Source organism: Diceros bicornis, chromosome 10 (genome assembly GCF_020826845.1).
Source record: "Diceros bicornis minor isolate mBicDic1 chromosome 10, mDicBic1.mat.cur, whole genome shotgun sequence".
Classification (NCBI taxonomy): Eukaryota; Metazoa; Chordata; class Mammalia; order Perissodactyla; family Rhinocerotidae; genus Diceros; species Diceros bicornis.
Genome location: NC_080749.1, coordinates 59496131 through 59517413, shown reverse-complemented (window position 1 = coordinate 59517413; position 21283 = coordinate 59496131). Strand labels below are relative to the sequence as shown.

At 34.7% G+C, this 21283-nt stretch overlaps 1 protein-coding gene across 6 annotated transcripts in view; it reads left to right on the top strand.

The window, feature by feature from the left end:
• Positions 1 to 21283, top strand: part of SESTD1 (SEC14 and spectrin domain containing 1) — a 136983-nt gene that overhangs the window by 87322 nt on the left and 28378 nt on the right. For all 6 annotated transcript variants that reach the window (XM_058549348.1, XM_058549347.1, XM_058549343.1 and 3 more), the window contains 4 exons: positions 143 to 240; positions 2846 to 2901; positions 5731 to 5942; positions 15084 to 15206. In XM_058549348.1, coding sequence (XP_058405331.1) covers positions 143 to 240; positions 2846 to 2901; positions 5731 to 5942; positions 15084 to 15206 — 489 coding nt within the window. The remainder of the gene's footprint in view (positions 1 to 142; positions 241 to 2845; positions 2902 to 5730; positions 5943 to 15083; positions 15207 to 21283) is intronic.

Sequence of the window (21283 nt, the reverse complement as noted above, 5' to 3'; positions counted from 1 at the left end):
TCTTGAATTGTACTAGGTGACTTTCCAGAGAGGGAAAGAGAATCCCACCTGGCTGATTTCTATTGCTCTTAACTGAAAATCCTTACGTACATAGTAACTTTTAAGATTATTCTTAATATGTTAATATAATTTCATATTGTAGGTTTTTGAGAAGTTTACAAAGGAATCTACATCTTTATTAGATGAACTTGCTTTGATTAACAATGGAAGTGATAAAGGAAATCAGCAAGAGAAAGAAAGGTAGGTGACTAGTGTCATCCAGTTTTACCCTTGCAAAGCTATGATTAATCTGAGAAATGACACCTCTATTGTTAATGCAAGCTAAAAGAACTAAGGTAAGCAAGTCTCTGTTCAGTCAAACTTGACGTACAAAAATTGAATTAAATTCATTTTTTAATTTGTGAGAATTTGCTTTACATGTAAAATTTATTGATTTGAGTCAAAGTTTCTTTATAAAAGACATTTTTTTGATGAATAGTAATATATTTACCTTTTTCTGACATTGTGTGCAATATTCATTTGCAAGGACGTTTTCAAAATGAAACAGTTTTCTTCCTTCTTCGAGTTCTACTTTACTTGTAAAGAATACGGAAAAAGTTGCAGCTTGAAGTAAAATTATTATAGTCTTATTTAAATACACTAGCACTTAAATGCCTAGCTTGTAGAACTCCTCTTGTCCTTGTAAAATATGTGATATTCATGAGTTCAGTTTGGAGAATTTAGTGTTTTATGATACTGGAAGAAGTAATTATTCAGTTGTATTGTCTAAATGTAACTACTAGATTTATCCTTTTAACAGATTTTTATTGAACTTTACAATCTTAACAGTTTTCATTTTTCTGTTGATAGGCCACGTCCCTCTCTCCAGGTGAAAAGGAGACTTTAGGGAGCAGATTTACTTTAGGAAGCGAATTAACCCTTTCTGGTCTCCCAATAACAAAGTAGCCACTAGAGTAATAATTTTTCATTAGGAAATTTGAAAGAATCAGCACTCATCCTTGTCTATGTCTTTTGAATCTGACCTTAAAAATACAATGATGCGATTAGATTAAGGTGGTCAGAAGGTACAGACTTCAGTTATAAGATAAGTAAGTACTAGGGATGTAATGTACAGCAAGATGACTGTAGTTAACACTGTTGCATAGTGTATTTGAAAATAATGAGAATAGATCTCATCACAAGGAAGAAACTTTTTTCTTTTTTTTTTTTATATCTATATGAGATGATAGATGGTTAACTAAACTTATTGTGGTAATCATTTCATAATATATATGAGTCAAATCATATTGTACACCTTAAAGTTATACAGTGCTGTGTGTCAATTATATCTCAGTAAAACTGAAAAAATAAGATGGAACCTTGATAAAATGCATTTTGTTATTCTGTAAATCCAAATATAGTCACATATCCATTAAATGAGCTAATAAGGTAAAGAGGGATGTGACAAGGTCATAGTTTAACACCAAATCTTGATTTAAACAAAGTAAAAATGTGAAAACAAGTAGTTTGAATGTAAATCTAGTTAAAGTTAACAGCAAACATTTAGGAATATAACTATCCTATAGATGCTATATAAAAATGGAAAATGTAAAAAATTTACATACATGTAAATATGTAAGTGTGTGTGTATATGTGCGTAGATGTCACGCACACTTATATGCTATGGTTTAGGAATTGAAAATATTACGTTAAGTTACTTGACAAAAATTAGCTGAACCTCTTGCTTTCTGAGTAGTCCAGCAGAGTAAGTTTGATGTTCCTTGGGGGAGAGATCCTAAACCTGAAGAAAATGAATTCATGGTCATAGAGTTTAATGCTGTTGACTGTGTTACCCTCTGTGAGAATGACCATGAACATTTACAGTTTTCTTCTGAGAAAGCATTGTGGTAAAGAAACTGTTTAATTGCTTCCTAAGAACTTCCTATACTTACATGCCAATGGGATCCCTTTTTCTCCACCTAATAATATTTTGTTCAGTGTTTTGGGAAACACTTTGGAAAATGCTGTGTTTTGAAGTATCAAAGTCTTGTATTTGCCATTTCTTCGCCAAGGAACTCAAGTGTTAATTGGTTAGGCTCTTTTAAACCCCAGAATAAAGTCCCTTCTCTTGCAAATTTTCATCACCTTCTTAATGTCAGTCCTCAGGAAGCATTTAGGCTATAGAAGTGGTGAAGGCCTAGATCAGTTGACAAAAGTGAAAGCTTTAGAGCAAGACTTGTCAGTCACAGCAGCATGGATGGTCCTAGGCTTTGATTTGCCATGTATACTCTTTCCTTCATCTTCTACTTTCCATATGTGTTTATGAAAATAAAGGCCGTAGTCCAACTGCAAAAGAAACATAATTAGTACAGGGACGAGAGTACGACTGCTATGGGACACACGTGCACGTGTGCACACATACACAAATATCAGAGAGAATGCTTGCAGCTCTCAAAGGCTTGCTGTAGAGAAGTAAACTTTTGATTGGAGGAGGGCTGCATGCATTTTTAATGTTATATTTCTGGTTCTTATATAGTTACAAATTTCATTTTGAAACAGATATCCAGTGGAAAAATACTAAAATGGGTTTCTTTGATATATTTGAAATAATACTATAATAATAATAATAAACTATTTTTCCAAGTAGTATATTTTGTGATTTATCGTGCAGATATTTCTTTGGCTACTAGTATGTAATTATCTCTAATGGACTTCCTAATGCTTAAGAGAAATTAGCATGGTAGAATAGTATGCTTCAGGTGTTCATACTTGTGTGCCCCTGTTTTATATGTATGTACAAAGGATTTTCTTAAGTTACGTAGATAGAAATACAGCTTTTAAAAATTACTCTTTTGGTGCTTTCCAGGTCTGTGGATTTAAACTTTCTCCCATCAGTTGATCCTGAAACAGTTCTGCAGACAGGTAAGACAATAAAACATATTTATCAGTGATAATCGTAATCCAATAAACCTATTGTATATTGATTAATTTATGAAATAAACATTGATTGAGCATGTATTACTTGGTAGAAACTTGAGGGTAAATTTTTCAAACTGTTCTTTGATTTAACCTAACTGTGTTAATATACTCTGCAATATAAAAAAAATTATTAGTAATGATAAATAAACTCTCTCTCCCTTGAAATACTTTGATTTATTTATTTATCTTTGAAATTGAGATAAAATTTTCTATTTCATTGGGTTGCTGTGAGGATTATTGATTACTCATTATGTTCTAACATTATATTTTTATGTATTTTCATATTTCATTCTCCTAACAACCTCTTGAGATAGTATTATTTTCTCTGTTTTGTACATGAGGAAGCCAAGGCTTAGAGATGTAAAAAACTTGCTCAAGATCAAGTAACTATTAAGCTCTGTCACCACAGCACTAAAAACAGGTCTAAATCCAGAGCCGCTAGCTGCACTGTTGTACAGTATCTGTGTAAGAACACTTAGCACCTTGCAATGGCCTTGTACATAGTGTGTGTTCGGTGCTGCACAGTAGGTATATTCCAGCCCAAATAATCTCGAGCAGTGGTTTCAAAAATTCTAGGAGAATACATTGGAGTTCTTTTAAGTGAAAATGCCTTAATTTCTAATGTATTTTTCTAATAATACCTCATAATTCTAATCCCACTGTGTACCAGGCACTGTTCTAAGCACTTGACATACGTTAACTCATTTATTCTTCACCACATCCCAGTGAAGTAGGTGCTGTTATCATCCCAATTTTAAGATGGGGAAACCGAGGCATAAAAAAGTTCAGTAACTTATGCAGGTTACACAACTAGTAATGCTAGAGTTGGGACTTGAACCAAGGCAGTTTGATTTCAAAGTATGGTCTTTGAAATTATTATATGGTGCTGCTTCTCTAAAGGAAGTGGTATCCACAAGGAAAACATTAAGAGTAACAGTTGTAAAAGTAGAAAAAATAAATTTATCTTATTTTAATGGCTTTTATGAATATATAGATACACACACACATAGTATATAGTGTGTGTGTGTGTATCTATATAGACTTTGCATAAGTCTTTAAAATAGATGTTCTTCCAATTATAAAATGTGATGAAGAGTAAAGAAATAAGTTCTTTGTGTATCTTCATTGTATTGATTCAGTTGTCCTAAGTTTTTTCAGAATGATATAGATTTTATTTCCTTAGAGAACAAAGAAATAATCATAATCTCTGAATTAGTACATGTTTAGAAGGTAAGTAGACTGTCAGTAAAAATATTGTTTTACGTTTAAAACTTAATTCCATGTTTATATTTAACATTTTGAAAGCTGCTTAAGCCATTGAATTAAGATTTTTAAATTTGTAATTCAAAATTAATTTTACATGACACTAAGTCCTTTTTTATATGCTGTTAACTCTTAAAGTAGGGATATAAAGAGAGTATAAAATAGAGAGGTTTAGAACAATCTTGGATATTTTTTAGAAACTGGAAATACCTCCAAATCATAATAAAAATTCTGTTTCTGTATATTGAAAGCCATTTAAATTTAGAACATTTTCCTGAATAAATATGAAGGGAAGAGAATTTAAATATCTTCATATTTTTTGGCCCCTAAATGCTAATTGGAATAATATTATCCCAGAAAAACAATTAGCGATTTATTCACTTTTAAAATTAATACACTTATAGCTTTAGATGTTGCACGTTCTGCAGTTTTAATTTCTCATGCATGAGTGGATTTTCTATCCGTTTGCTGTAATTGAATAACATTGGATGCAGTTCTTCGACTAGCATGGCCCCTCATGATTCACAGTTATGTTGTGGAGATTCCTATAAATAGAGATTATTTAATATTATTTTGTAGCAGTAATAATAAGACTTTCTTCCTTTACTCTAATCATACATTTGTTACACTGTCAGCTTTTCTTTTAGGTGCTATGATTAAGGCTATGGATAAATACTGAAATCCTACAACATATTGCTTATTATTGATTAGTGCCAGCAGACAGAACATACTAATTAGTACTATCAGACAGAAATCCCAGAGTGTAATTGTGCTTTACAGGGAAAGAGGATTGGTTGGCACGGTATCCTAAGTAATGAATCCACCAATAACAAGAATGTGATAGATAGATAAATAGGTAGATATATAAAATATATATATATATATACACCATAAATACTATGTATTTACTATATAGTATAGCATATATATTTATGATACAACATATAATTATACTATATAGTATATGTATATACATATGTATGCATATATGCAGGTTTTCTATTTATTTCTATATAAATTTAAAAATTGCATTTCAGTACAGGCATACCTCGGAGATATAATGGGTTCTGTTCCAGACCACTACAATAAAGGGAATAGTGCAATAAAACAAATCACACAAATTTTTTGGTTTCCCAGTGCATATAAAAGTTATGTTTACGCTATACTGTAGTCTGTTAAGTGTGCAGTAGCATTATGTCTAAAAAAACAATGTACATACTTTAATTTAAAAATGCATTATTGCTAAAAAATGCTAACCATCATCTGAGCCTTTAGCGAATTGTAATCTTTTCGCTGGTGGAGGGTCTTGTAAAAAACGCAGTATCTGTGAAACGTCATAAAGCAAAGTGCAATAAAATGGGGCATGCCTGTACTTATGACCTGGTAGGTAGGTAGGTAGACATATAGGCAGATAAGTTCTAAAAATAAGGGACTAAAATTGAGAAGATTGAGAAGTAAGAATTATATTTCTTTATGGATATTAATTATAAGTATCTTTCATTCGTAAAGGGCATGAATTGTTATCCGAATTACAGCAGCGTCGATTTAATGGCTCAGATGGAGGGGTCTCATGGTCTCCTATGGATGATGAACTGCTTGCACAGCCACAGGTTATGAAATTATTAGATTCACTGCGAGAGCAATATACCCGCTACCAGGAAGTTTGTAGGCAACGTAGTAAGCGTACACAGCTAGAAGAGATTCAGCAGAAGGTGATGCAGGTAGGTGTCTGATTTGAATACGTTTAACGGTTTTTAATTCTAAATGTTGAGGTTTTTTTTAAAAATAATTTCTACTCTGTAACTGATTTTATACTAAGGCTTGTTTCACTATATAGATAACCTTAGACATATCAAACCAGACTCTAAAACTATTTTTAATTATGTATATTTTTACAAATAGCATTTGCATTAAAATTATATTATTTCTCCAGTGATGACATTGAGCATTCAGCTCACTCTATCAGAATGAACTTCAAAAATAACTAGTTGTTGGAAATATCATCTGTGTTCTGAGTGTATTCTTGCAATAAGTAACATTTTATTATTTATATTTGATTTATTCTTAATTTCTAATAACTTGTTAGTTTTTTTTGTTAATTTGGGCATTATGAAGAGTTTTTCTATCCTAACAAAAGAATAACATGAATATAAGTAATTATAATATTAAATTTCGTTATTGTGATACTGATATAAAACTTTAAATGTATTTAATACTTAAGAATTTTTAGTTCCTTTTAAAATTGATTTTTATAAGAAGTTAGCTAAAAATACTAAAAATAAATACTAAGGAAGACGTCTCTGTTACTTAGACTACATTCTGGATTTTCATCTGTTGAATTATTAAGAAATCAATCTTAAATATTTTATTTTAAAAATCCAGATTAGAAATGTCTCAGTGTTTTCATCTAGATTGGTTCATTCTTTAGATAAGTGTTTATTAAGTGCCTATTATATAGAAGACATTCTGCCAGGTTTTCAACAGGATATAAAGGTAGACTTGGCTATCATTAAGCTTTGAGGAGAAAGTGTTAAGTGTCACAGGGCGTGACTGAAGTGCCCTGGGCATTTATAGAAGGAATTATTTCTTTGGTTGCAGGTAATCCAGGAAGACTTAGTGGAGGAGGTAGCGCTTGAGCTTGTCCTTCAGGAATGTGTAGTATTTCACCAGGCACCTCCTTTAAGTTTTAAAGGAGAATTGGCATTTTGTAGAGGAGAACGAAGAGCTTGAATAAATAATAGCAGCATGAAATCCCAAGCTCTTTTAAGGCACCCTGGGAAATTTTCGGCCTTTGAGTCATAGAGCATGGTCCGGGAGCATGATCTGAACCCCAGTTCTTCCACTTATTTGCTGTGTGATCATGGTCACATTATTTACTCACCTGAGCCTCAGTCTGACTCCCTTCTTTCTTTTTTCCCTTCCTCTCTTTCTTTCCCTTCCTTCCTTCTTTTATTAACTAAAACAAGGGTAACAAGACCCCTTTGAAAGGTTTGTTGAAAGAACCCAGCACTTGATTAATGTAAGCTATTATGTTTATTTTCATTGAACTAGACTCTAGTCTAGAAGTCTAGTTCACTTGTTGGCAGACTTTTTCTGTAAAGAGCCAAATAGCAATTGTTTTGGCTTTGTGGACCATACAGTTTTTCTTGCTGCTGTGGCTGTGTAACTCTGCCATGTAGTGCTTAGACATTATGTGAACAAATATGTATGACTGTGTTCTAATAAAACTTTATTTACAAAAACAAGTAGTAGGCCAGAATTGACCTGCACGTTGTCGTTTGCTGACCTCTGACTAGAGCATCAGGGTGTCATGGGGAAAAAGGCTTGAAAGAAAGGAAGGAGTTGGATCACGGAAGATCTTGAATTCCAAGCAAAAGGATTTAGGCTTTATCTCCTGATAACCACATATAAACTGAAGATTTCTGAGCATACTTTAATTATATATAACTTTTTCTATGTAATATATTTGTAAGTTAAAGATAGCTTATATTAAACCCAAGTAAGCTTTAGTCAAGTAGCTTGAGAGTAGCTTTGAAAACCATAAAGATGGACTAGCATAGTGGTATACAAATCACCCAGATGATCTTCTCCCACTTCCAAGTTGTTTGATCTTGGGAAGGAAGTATAACTTCTCGATGCCCCTAGCTTCCTTCTCAGTAAACTGAAAATAACAATAACAACAATAATAATAATACTTCCTTAATAGGGCTATTACAAGGATTAATGAAGATAATTTTTATAATATGTTTAGTGCTTGGCACATAATGAGTTTTCTGTTAGCAACATCTATTATTTGCTTGCTCATTTAAAAAATGAATGTCTACAATAGTGTGTCATTGTGCTAGGTGGAATATAATGGTAAGTAAAATTCACAAGGTTCCCACTTTTATGGTGCATGATTACATAATTACACAAATAGTTGTAAAATTGCAACCATGCCTAGTCCCAAGAAGGAGAGTAGTGGGAGTAAGAGTGCGAAAGAAGAGGATATCAGAGATGAATCATTTTTCTGGCTCGAAAGACCCGATGGATGGTGCTGTTATCCAGTTAGGGAACACTGGACAGGGTTTGGGTTTAATTCTGGGTGGAAAAGGGTGTGGAGAATCATGAGTTTGGTTTTAGACATGTTGAATTTGAGGTGACTTTGAGACACGTAAGAGAAGATGTAGAAGGGTAGTCCCGAACAGGTCCAGAAATCAGAGAAGTCTGGGCTTGTGACATATTTGTTTTTAATCCGTGAATGAATGGTAATTAAAAGCATTGATGTGGATGCAAATTGGCCAAGGAAAGAGCTGAGAGTAGCTGAGAAGAGGGCTTTTTAACTGAGCTTTGAGAAACTCCAGCATTTAATGACAAAATAGAGGAGCATACTCCTGAAAAGAAGTCAGTGAAGGATTGGCCAGAGGTGAAGGAGAAAAGTGTGAGGAGTTCTGTATTGTGGAAGCCAAGGGAAGAAAGCATTTCAGGGAAGGCGTTGGGAACCTTGTCGAATGCTGCTGAAAGATTGAATAAGAGAAAGACTTAACATGGCCATTAGAATGCACAAGATCAAGGTCATTGGTGATCCTAGGGCATGGAGTGGCAGGGCCAGAAGCACATTGGAGTGAATTCAGGAATTGAGAGTGAGGTGTGGTGAAGGAGACACTGAATATAGACAACTCGTTGAGAATTGTCTTTGAAGGAAAGACGAGAGATAAAGCAATGCCTAGAAGTGGTAGAAGGGAGGTGGTATTAGTTGCTAGGGCTGCTTTAACAAAGTACTACAGAGTAGGGGGCTTAAACAACAGAAATTTATTTTCTCACAGTTCTGGAGGCCAGAAGTCCAAGATCAAGTTGTTGCCAGAGTTGATTCCTTCCGAGGGCAGTGAGGGAAGGATCTGTCCCAGGCCTCTCTCCTTGGCTTGTCAATGCCCATCTTCTTCCTGTGTCCTCACATCATCTTCCTTCTGTACCTGTCTGTGTCCAAATTTCCTCTCCTTTAAAGGCTACCAGTCATATTAGGTTAGGGCCCACCCTAATAACCTCATTTTAACTTAATTGCCTCTTTAAAGACCCTATCTTCAAATAAATATGGTTACATTCTGAAGTACTATGAGTTAGGACTTCAACATATGGATTTGGTGGGGTGGGGGACACAATTTAGTCCACATCAGGGTTCAAGTATAATTTTTTTTTTAATAATATGGAAAACTATAAGGAGTTTAAACGTTAGTGGGAAGTGTCTATTTGGAGGGAGGGATTGAATATACAGAGAGAAAGAATAATTAATACTATCAAGTTCCTGACAAGGTGAAGTGAATGGACTCCAAAGCACAATTGAAAGGATTAGCTTTAGAGCTGGCCCCGTGCTTAGCGGTTAAGTGCGCGCACTCCGCTACTGGTGGCCCGGGTTCGGATCCCGGGCGCGCACCGACACACCGCTTCTCCAGCCATGCTGAGGCCGCGTCCCACATACAGCAACTAGAAGAATGTGCAGCTATGACATAGAACTATCTACTGGGGCTTTGGGGAAAAAAAGGAGGAGGATTGGCAATAGATGTTAGCTCAGAGCCAGTCTTCCTCAGCAAAAAGAGGAGGATTAGCACGGATATTAGATCAGGGCTGATCTTCCTCACCAAAAAAAAAAAAAAAAAAGAAAGGATTAGCTTTAGAATGGAAGAGGGAGAACTCCTCCATTGTAACAGGAGGAAGCATGGGTAGGATGAATCCAGAGGTGCCTCCACGCATTAGTCAGGCATCAGGAAGATGAAGGAGTTCCTGTGTGATGTGTTCTTTTTTTTGTAAAGTAAGAGACAAAAGTCATCTGCATGGTGGTGCAGGTTTGGAGGCAGGGTAGGGGTATAGTGGTTGAAGAGAATTCGAGGTTTAAATGAGTGAAGATGGTTCAAAATTTCCTTTGTGGGGGGGATTGGAAGAGTGAAATTACCACAGAAATGTATTGTATTTTTAGGTAGTGTTGATCTTGAATTTATGGTGGAAACTTTCTGGCCTGTTGTGTGACTCTGTCGATTCATGGCTGGCTCTTGAGGTGCAGGCAAAGAGAAAGAACATGGGTGATGGGATTCATCCAGCATTTGTGCTTTGCCACATGGGATCAATAGTTATGATAAAAAGACAGAGAGGCAAAGGAGTTACTGTATTGGCAAATGCGTTTTTGAAATGATGGACCAGCTCAATTGGATAAAGAAGAAAGAAACGAGAGAAGGGAGATGGTGGTGATGATATTTATAATGGTGGTGATGATAGTAGTGAGATTATTGTTGAAAACAAACTTTGTTACCAGTTCATGAGCATTACTCATGAATTGGTTAGAACATTAATATTCATCATGGAATGGTTCCTGCACTGTTTTTCACAGGTCACTTTTGGGGAAAGATCTGTTTCCCTTTCTGAAATGATTACTTAAATTTAGCTATATAGTAACATATATTGATCATGTCAGCATACACAGAACATAAACTATACTGTCTTCAGTCTTGCAAATTTGGCGAAAATGAAAAAATTTTTTTGTTTATGTAAAGATAATCGTAAAGTTGACTATCTCTGCTTATGTTAAATTAGTACAAATTGAATTTTTCCAAATTTCTTTATCTACTGACTTACCGCTAAAAACACAATGAAAGAGAAATCAATAGGTCTAACAGATAAACTATATGATAAGTAATAACGATTATAGGTATCAGTCATTTATTCCCCACGGTTCAAATCAGTAGGATTAGATGTCATATTGGTATGCAGACCATGCTGCTACTGCTGCATTTAAAAATTAGATTTCACATGCTTCTGGGTAGGAGACAATGCCACTTCACTGAAATATGCTATTGTTATTCTCATTATTTGTTGTGGCAGTAATTACTGCCAGCATTGCAAATGTTATTTCTAGAATCATCCATGTGTTTTTCTTCCTTTGTAGAAAGGAACCATAGATGCAAAATAGGATACACTCTGAGTTGCATAAGTATACAGCTGGAGGCTGTGTTTCCAGTTCTCCAAATTCTTTCTCCGGGTCAGATGCTTGACATTTACTTGACATGCCCTTCTGTCTGGTTTGACCTCACATACTTCCGGATGTTCCCTCATGCAGTCTTTAGAAATCAGAGTGGTCAGGAAAGAATGGTGATAATCATAGGCATTTTTGGCCTTTGCAAATATTTGTCATGGTAGATTTTTAAGAACACATCTCCAAGGTTATACTTTGCATATAAATGTAACCATTTGAGGGGTCACATTGATATGGATTGGGCATGGAACTGTTTTTGCAGTAAATTAATATTCAGATTGACTGAGCAAGATGTCCTGATTGAAATTAAATTTTATCACCTAGTTTGGCAAACCACCATCATTAATGCATTTAAATAGACTTGTTTACTGGGGCATCAACCTCACTTTGCATCATTTTTACTAGAAATAGTCATACATTTACTGTGTCTACATTACTGATGTTGCATACTAAGGGAAATTACTTTCAGCATACGTTAAAACTCTATGTGCACTTGACTACGTAACTTTTTTACACCAAGATGTCTTTGCTTTAAATAAAATTTTTTTTCAAATATGTTTCTTCAAAAGTTTCGTGAATTGTTTTTCCCCAGTTATCATGATTTATATAACCTGCTTCTTTTGTTTCTAGAGTATTCTAAAATCAAAGTTTAAATGTTGAAATAATGTTGTCTTAGGTTTTTAAAAATAATATATAACATTATTAATTAGTTTAAAAGTTTTGAGATGCTTTCATTCCAGCCTTATTTTTAGAATTTAGATATTTCTAGTGAAATAATTAATTATTTTAATCGTTTAAAATGCTTAAAAGCCATTTTGTATCTGTTTCTATATCCGTATTCGTAATACATAGTAGTAAATGAGAAGCAATTAAGTCCCAAAAAGGAAAAGGAAAATTATTTCAAAATGTTTACGTAAGCTTCCTTGAAACTTACTCTTTTTATTTCCTTTTTTTAAGAGTGTTGAATAAAACAGTTCAGAGACTTCCTTAAGAAACCCAGGGATCTTACTGTAAAATGCAGATGTGAGACCAACTTTATAAAGAATGAATAGACATGAGGAGCTAGGCTTTTTTCTTTAGTAAAAGTGGGGAAAGTAGAGAGGCTAACAATTACTGGTATCATCTGCTGTGCTCAGTGTCTTACATATAATGACTGGTGTAATCCTGGCAACAGCGCTGTACGTTGTACAGATGTTGAGCCAAAGTCTTTCAACTAGTAGGAGCAGAGCCAGAATTCAGAATTCAGACTCATGCCTAGTGCTTTCTCTACACCTAACAGCTCATCTGTCTCTTCTGTGAATGAGTGATACTTTCCGCAGGCTAACAGAGAAACAGGATCCTAGTACCCTGCCCCTCCAGAGACAGCTCGTAGAAAAGATTAAAGCAGAAAAATTGGAGATATTGAGGAACAAAGCAGTGCATTCTAAAGAACACTTGACAATAGGGGTTTGCAGATGAATTTAGGATTCTGAAAACCAAGTTAAGCAAAGAAAGTTATAGCGCTTAAGGCTGTTCCAGTGAGTCAGAAATAATACTTTGACTTTTTTTGTTTTTGAGATTTTGCTCTCTAGTATTAAAACCTTATAAAGAGAAGGTGGAAGCTAAGAATATATTAATATTTAAAATACTAGAACGTAAATGGGCAAAAAACATGAAGAGATAGATCATATACTTTTAGTAAGCAAACATTTGCAATTTATTCAATCTCACTAGTATTTAAAATATACCTGGAGAGATTTCTGTTTTTTCAATTGGCAGAAGTATTTTAAAAGCAATGGTCAGTTTGTATACCTTGCAAAGGTTAGTCTCAATTAAAACTTTCATTACTTGGCTGTTTCAAATAGAAACAAGTGTTTTAGAGAGCAATTTTATAGTATATACTAACAGCCATTAACATTACATCATCATTGAACCCAAGATCTCTATTGAAAACCTTTCCTAGGAAAACAATACAGAATTTCAGGAAAAAAGGCTATATATAACTGCGACGTGTTTACGTTCATCTTAGAATTACTTAGAATTTCCACCAATTACTTAGAATTTCAACCAACAATAGAGAATTGGAGTCTTGAAAACAGGTATAATAGTTATTTGAGGTAGTACATTATTTACTTAGCTCTTAAGAAGGATGGTTTGGTTGGTTGGTTGCCTGTAGACAAATGGGAGGGAGAGAGGAAGGAAGGCAGGCAGGCAAGGAGGTTGGCCTTCTTAAAAAAGAGGTTTACAGCCATTGAAAATTATAATAGTTGTAACCACATGGAAAATCATTATAGTATTATAGTGTAATGTTAAGTGAAAAATACGGGAGAGAAATTACTTGTACTTCATGAGAATTGGCTATATGTAGTGCTTAAATCTGGAGTAACATATGAAAATGCAATGCATGTGAAAAATTAATGGAAGGAAATATACATGATTTTTCTCTATGATGTGGTAATTTTATATAATTACTAAAAATTACATGAACTGTTAGATTTTAGAATGAATATATTTTAACCTGGTCATAACAGAAATGCGCTATGGGTCTGCGATACTCTGTAATAAAGTTCCAAGGTAAGCCTCTCTGTCCACTGGGTCTGTAATTTTATGCTGCAGAGACACCCTCATTCCGTTCTTGGGAGCTATCCTAAGTTTAGATTTAGGGCATAACCATAGATCTGTTGTTGAATTCCTTATTCTAATTTAATAACAGGTAAAGCTTGGTAACATTGTTTTTTCTGTTAAAATTACTTCACTGTGTCTGTGTAGTTTTAGAATATATATGTCTGTGAGTAAAGAGTTAACAAAACCTTTCTTCTTCTGCATGAGAATTTGATCTTTGCCTAACTATCTAGCTTTGTTCCCCTGAAAACCTGACAAAAACTGGCATGTCAAGTCAGCTATGTTACTGGGCAACATTGCTTATGGTAAAATTTATTCTGGATCTGGATTGTGAGAACTATTAATACTTGATGCAAGGCATAACTCTAGGCATCCTTGAGTTCAGTGACTTTTATAAGGAGCACGACCCCTGTAGGGTAGGAGGTTTTGATGCCAGAGGTCTCCCATATCTGTACTGTATGGCTCTCATCTCCTTACACCTGAACTGTTGGACTGCTTCAGGGACTTAGCAGACGAGAAACACCCGATGCTGCTGTTCTGGCAAACTAGTCCCCACCCTACAGCCTTCTGAGTAGACTGGTGCTAATGGGACTTCAGATGGTCTTGTGGGTCTGAATGTTTAGTTGATCCTAAGAAGATCCCTAGAGGGTATTGCAGAAGTATAATTCTACAGTTAGTTTTTAATTTTCTTTTCAAAGTGAGAAAAATAGTATTTTAATTTTATATTAGTTAATCATTTAATTCATCCCGTTTTATTAATGCTTTCGGAAGAGCATTAGACTATGAATCAGGACACATGGCTTTTAGTCCTAGTTTTTTAATAATGGTTTATGTTACCTTGGGCAAGTCTTTTAATCTCTCTGAAACTCAGTTTTCTTAAGTGTTAATAAGAAATTTGATCGATGTCATTTCTGATGTCCCTTCTAACTCTAAATCCTATAGTTCTCTGATTTTCTTACCATTGTAAGTTAATTTTTAATCTTCTTTTATAGGAGCATTTGGATTTCTTTTAGCCCGGCAGATGATCAGATAGCTGAAAGCCTAAGGTGCTACAGTGTACATTCTTTCAAATTTAGGTTTTGGAAAAGTTGTCACATTATAGCTGCATGGTTCCAAAAGAAACGTCTACTGCCTATACAATAGAATTTAAAGAATTTAAATAAAAAATACTTGAGAAGCTTTGGGAGGGGAAAACCAATTAGAATGAAAGTTTGAAAAGCTTTTGATTATTTTAATACTTCATCTCAACTTCCATTTGTAGGTTGTGAACTGGCTTGAAGGGCCTGGATCAGAACAGCTAAGAGCCCAGTGCGGGATTGGAGACTCCATCCGGGCTTCCCAAGCCCTGCAGCAGAAGCACGAGGAGATCGAGAGCCAGCATAGTGTAAGAGGCTTTTTCCTCTGCAGGGTAACAATACTCTTATTAACGTGCATAAGTAGTAGCATGTGTGGTACTATGTGATAAGTTGCTGTAAACTTTGGTCCAGGGGCATAAAGTACAGTATGTTTAATGTTTAGAGGCCATGAAGTACCTTTTGACCACTTAGTACATATTCTTTAGAAGTTTGGTTTTGGTTTTGTCTCCAATACAGTTTAATTATATATTTTTATAGAAGCACAATTTACGTGAAACTTTAAAAAACTACAGTGACAGAAGAAAGAGTGGTAGTGCAAAAATAGAACTTTTGTCTGTAGTCCTGAGACAGAAACTCTGGTTCTTAAGTCCTCAGAAGGAGGCCTGTCTCTGTGTAGTTGGGAGGGTACAGTACAGTTAATGCCTGAGAGCAATTCCAGAATTGTTGCGTTAATCACAGCTGACGGAGAGTGAGTGCAGAGGGTGTGGGACATCTTTCTGTTCTTTGTGCATTTAGAGGTTTGCATTTGTGCCTGTGAAGAGGATAATCAAATCACAGTTATGAAATTGGGCAATAAATTAATCTATAGGCAGATTATAGATAATAATTGTTCAAGAGGGTTTAAAATTTAACAACTTGTTATATGGAGGAAACTGAGATGTGTTAAGCCCTGCTGTGTTATAGTTGACTCTTCATGATTGAGAAAGTGGTCATCCAGTTTGTGGATCAATTAGCCCACCCCTTTTCTCCCCCAAGTCATATTACTTCTTATGGTGATTTTAAATAGATTGACTAGAAAATTGGAAAAATAAAACTCGAATCCATTAATTTCCACCTCCTTAGATTATCTGTCTTAAAAAATCGATCAGTTTACACACACACACATACACACACACACACACACGTGTGCGCGTAGTATCCAACCACACACATAATATGAGGAATAAACCATCTTCCCCATAAATAGGTAATGAAAGAAGCCACTACCTCCCCCCTAGTGCAACTCCAGATGATCAGAATACACTCTGATTGGATTTATGTATCAATTGAAAAAAAAATCATGTGTTCCAGGGTGAATATAACATGCATCTTGACTTCTAGGGTCTAAATGGGCAACAATAGAGAACTGAAAAAAAACTTGATCAATAATAATGTTAAACTCTGGGCCCAGATGAGATTTAAAGATCATCTGAACATCTAATTCTTTTCTTTCCTCTTCAACTTCCCCCAGTTGAAGTGGTACTTAAAAGTTGGATAGTATTAGTAAATGTATGTTTTAAGTAAATGAGATTAAAGAATAAATATTAAGTATGCTTTTCTCAGGAATAAATTTGAATTGTTGACCAGATATTATTTACTCTTTACTAGAGATGTGTTTTAACAATGTCTGACATAATTATTTTTTAATATGTACCATTCGGTTTAGTTTCCTTATATTGTTTTTTTAATAATATTCCCCAAGTCAGCTTTAATGATCTGCGATATTGGCAGATAAAATATACATTGTACCCTATAGGAGTTGTAATCTAGCTAAGGGAATAATATATAAGCAAGAGGTATCACAACATTCGAAATCATCTAAAGATAGTATATATATTAACTTTGCAATTTTCCTAATTAGTGCTTGTAAGAAACTTAAAAATGAAATCCCATAATGGAAAAATCTGTATGTTTTATGCATTTCACAGGTTCCAACATAATGGTTTTTCCTTTTATGCTAAAAAAAATTTATTGAATAATTTGTTTCTAACTTATAATTCCTGTTCCTGAGGTTATAATTTTTTAATTCTCTTGGTACTTTTTAAATAACCTAATGCTGTTGTTATTTTGTCATAGACTGTGGTTTATTTGAACCCTGTGGATTTTTCTGGAGCATGTTACCATAGTATAACTGTATTCTATAATTTATTCCCCTTTTTAGTTCTTGAAAACAGTATTTGCTATAGAACATGCTAGACTTCATCTAAAGGATCTAGTTATGAAAGTATCCCAAAAGTCCTTTAAATAAGCGTACATGACATATGAGAATTTAAAGACAAGATTTATCTATATTTTATTATTTTTAAAAGATACCAATTGGAATAATAAAGAAGTTCACAAAGAGAATTAAAAAGTACATTTTATATTGCATATAGTATAGATGAAATTACAAATGGTATATGTAGAGATTCTTGTGTTTAGATGTTTGTTTTTGTATTTTTATTTTATTTATAAGGTTTTAAAATCAACTTAAACAAATTGCTTATGGATGGCCTTTCCATGTGCTTAAGTTTACTTATAATGTGAAATCAATATAAAATTTCAGAACTTTTTTTTTTTTTTAAAGATTTTATTTATTTTATTTTTCCCCCCAAAGCCCCAGTGGATAGTTGTATGTCGTAGCTGCACATCCTTCTAGTTGCTGTATGTGGGACTCGGCCTCAGGATGAACGGAGAAGTGGTGCCTCGATGCGCACCCGAGATCCGAACCCGGGCCACCAGCATCGCAGCGCCCGCACTTAACCACCGAGCCACAGGGCCAGCCCTCAGAACTTTTGAATTGGAAAAAATCTTATAGTTCTGATACCATTGCCTTATTTTATACATGAAGAAACTGGGAGATTACATTTTTTGATCAATGGGTAGCTAGACTAGGGTTAAAACGCCGATCTGTTGATACTCAGATGAGATCCTTTCTCTCTCTCTGTATCTCTTGGAGAAAGCTACTGAATTTTATGGATATGCTTAAGATAACAGCATTTTTTTTTTTTCATTCCTATACGCTTAATACTTGAGGACGTATGCACGTACATTGATGACTGCATTCATAGACATGGTACCCAAAGAAAAGAAATATTGATGGCTTAGCGTGGATCTCATTTCTTTAAATGATGGATATCTGGGATTTTTTTTCAAAATTGAGAGGTGGGGACAGATTGGATGGGAGTATAGCTGAAACAGAATTGGCCATGAGTTGATAATTATTGAAGATGGATGGTACACAGGGTTTCATTATACTGTTCTTTCTACTTCGGAATAGATTTGAAATTTTCCATTCTAAAAGGTTTGCAAGAGAGAATTACACTCTTTTAACCAATAGGTGGCATTGCGTTTTCACCTTGAGAATAGGTTGCTTGATGCAGGGATGAGTATATTAGCTTATGATGTTTAAGATATTCTAATTTTTTATTGAAAGCTTTCTTTTTTTCCTTGTAAGTAAAAGTCAACACTTTAACGCATGTATTGGAATTGTTCAGGTCTTAGAAATTATAATGACAAATTTCTGGTATATTGATTGCTTAACTGGAGTGGAATTTGGAAAAACTTTTAACGTACCATTTTGTATTAAAGCAGTCTGTCAAGTCTTAAAGTTTAGATTCTTCCTAAAAGCATAATTCTAAAATAAAGCTAAAAATAAACCCAAATTTTTAGGATATTCCGTAGTAATATATAGAAAATGAAAATTCTAAGCTGTAGTTCTTTGTCAAAAAGTATCAATAAGAAGTTTATTTAGTTTTTGAATACTAAGCAAGCACAACAGAAAAGATATTGAGGTATATGAAAATGATTATAGTAACTTAAAATAGATTTTAAAGTATTTGAGTTCAATAATCTTATTTTTTTGGGTGGAGGTAGGTGGGTGGTAGAAAAAGCATATGATAGGAACATGCAGAAGCATCTGTGAAGCTGCTTTTTGATTCTGTCAGTAATCCCCTATCCCACAGTGCTGACTTCTTGTCTCCAAAGAGCGTACTGGTGTGTTATGTCTAATAGTAAACAGCAGAACAGGTCTACATGAAAAATCAAGACCCATTTCTCCCTAACATATTAGCCTAAGTGAGTTGGCAATGTTTCTTTCCTCCTAGATTGGGATTCCTATTTCGTGGTATAAAGTATAAATACCCATCTTTTTTCACCAACTGTGCATTGTCACCAATTCACATAAGATTCCAGTGTCAATGCTGACGACTGCCTCTGTCCTAGTATGTGAACAGTCAAGCGCATTTCTTACCTACCATCTTAACCCGAATCCCATATCTTGGTGTTGATTTTTTTTTGTTATGAAATAATCATTTTCTGTACAGTTAGATGTTCTTAAGAGATAGACCAGAGAATGACCATAACTCAACTGAATGCAGCCTGTTCACCTAAGATTCTGTAAATTCTATGTTCCCCTGTTTCCTAGGAAGAAACATTTTGATTCATTTTAAATATACATATATATTTTTTCCCCACATCCCAGAGACACTGATTATTTCTTTATGACAACCTCAATTCATAATGTGAGTTTCTTTAATTTCGGGTGTTAATTTCATGAGGCAAACTAGTTCTTAAATCGTTTGCATCCCTGGTACGGTTGCAATACTTTATAGGTACTAGGGCCTATACTTTACAAGTTCAAACCAGGCGGAAAAAAACAGCTTCAAAGTGGTGGTTCTTTTTTCTTTTCTTAGCATCTATTTATTTTTATTCAAGATACATAGTAAAGAATGCTTGTTGCAGAATATTTGGAAAATGCATAAAAACACAAATGAAGCAAAAATTATGTATGATCCATGCATCCCAAAGTTAACCACTATTAACATCCCATTAATTTTCCTATGCATTTTTTTACAAAATTAGAATCACGCTGTTTATACTGTTTTGCGACTTGCTTTTCTTTTCACATAATAATGTATTCTGAACTTTACATGGCATTAAATATTATTTTACTGTATCATTCTTAAAAACTACATGGTATTTCAGAATGTGAATATACAGTCAATTATTTAACTAGTCCCCTATTGTAGGACTAGTTATTTTCGATATTTTATTTTTGAAAATACTGTTCAAGAGACAGAAATCTGTATGCACATTTCTATTTCTATTTGTAATACACTATTTTTTTTTATTGTGGCAACATTGGTTTATAACATTATATGAATTTCAGGTGTATGTCATTATACTTCTGTTTCTGCATACATTACATCATGTTCACCACCCAAAGACTAATTACCGTCCATCACCACACACATGTGCCGAATCATCCCTTTTGCCCTCCTCCCTCCCCTCTTCCCTTGTGGTAGCCACCAATCCAATCTTTGTCGCTATGTGTTTGATTTTTGTTGTCTTTATCTTCTGCTTATGAGTGAGATCATACGGTATTTGACCTCCCTCTGACTTATTTTGCTTAACATAGTAACCTCAAGGTCCATCCATGTTGTCACAAATAGCTGGATTTTATTGTTTCTTATGGCTGAGTAGTATTCCATTGTGTATATATACCACATCTTCTTTATCCATTCGTCCCTTGATGGGCACTTAGGTTGCTTCCAAGTCTTGGTTATTGTGAATAATGCTGCAGTGAACAGAGGGGTACATGTATCTTTACGCATTTGTGTTTTCATATTCTTTGGATAAATACCCAGCAGTGGACTAGCTGGATCGTATGGTAGTTCTATTCTTAATTTTTTGAGGAATCTCCATACTGTTTTCCATAGTGGCTGCACCAGTTTGCACTCCCACCAGCATTGTATGAGAGTTCCCCTCTCTCCACATCCTCTCTACACTTGTTGTTTCCTGTGGTTTTTTTTTGTGAGGAAGATCAGCCCTGAGCTAACATCCATGCTAATCCTCCTCTTTTTGCTGAGGAAGACCGGCTCTGAGCTAACATCTATTGCCAATCCTCCTCCTTTTCTTTTTTTTCCCCAAAGCCCCAGTAGATAGTTGTATGTCGTAGTTGCACATCCTTCTAGTTGCTGTATGTGGGACATGGCCTCAGCATGGCTGGAGAAGCGGTGCGTCGGTGTGCACCCGGGATCTGAACCCGGGCCGCCAGTAGCGGAGCATGCGCACTTAACCGCTAAGCCGAGGGACCGGCCCCTCCTGTGTGGTTAATTATAGCCATTCTGACGGGTGTGAGGTGATATCTCATTGTAGTTTTGATTTACATTTCCCTGATAGTTAATGATATTCAACATCTTTTCATGTGCCTGTTGGCCGTCTGTATATCTTCTTTGGGGAAATGTCTGTTCAGGTCTTTTGAACATTTTTGAATTGGGTTGCTAGGGTTTTTTTTGTTTAGATGTATGAGTTTTTAAATATATTTTGGAGATTAACTGCTTGTCAGATACATGGTTTGCAAATA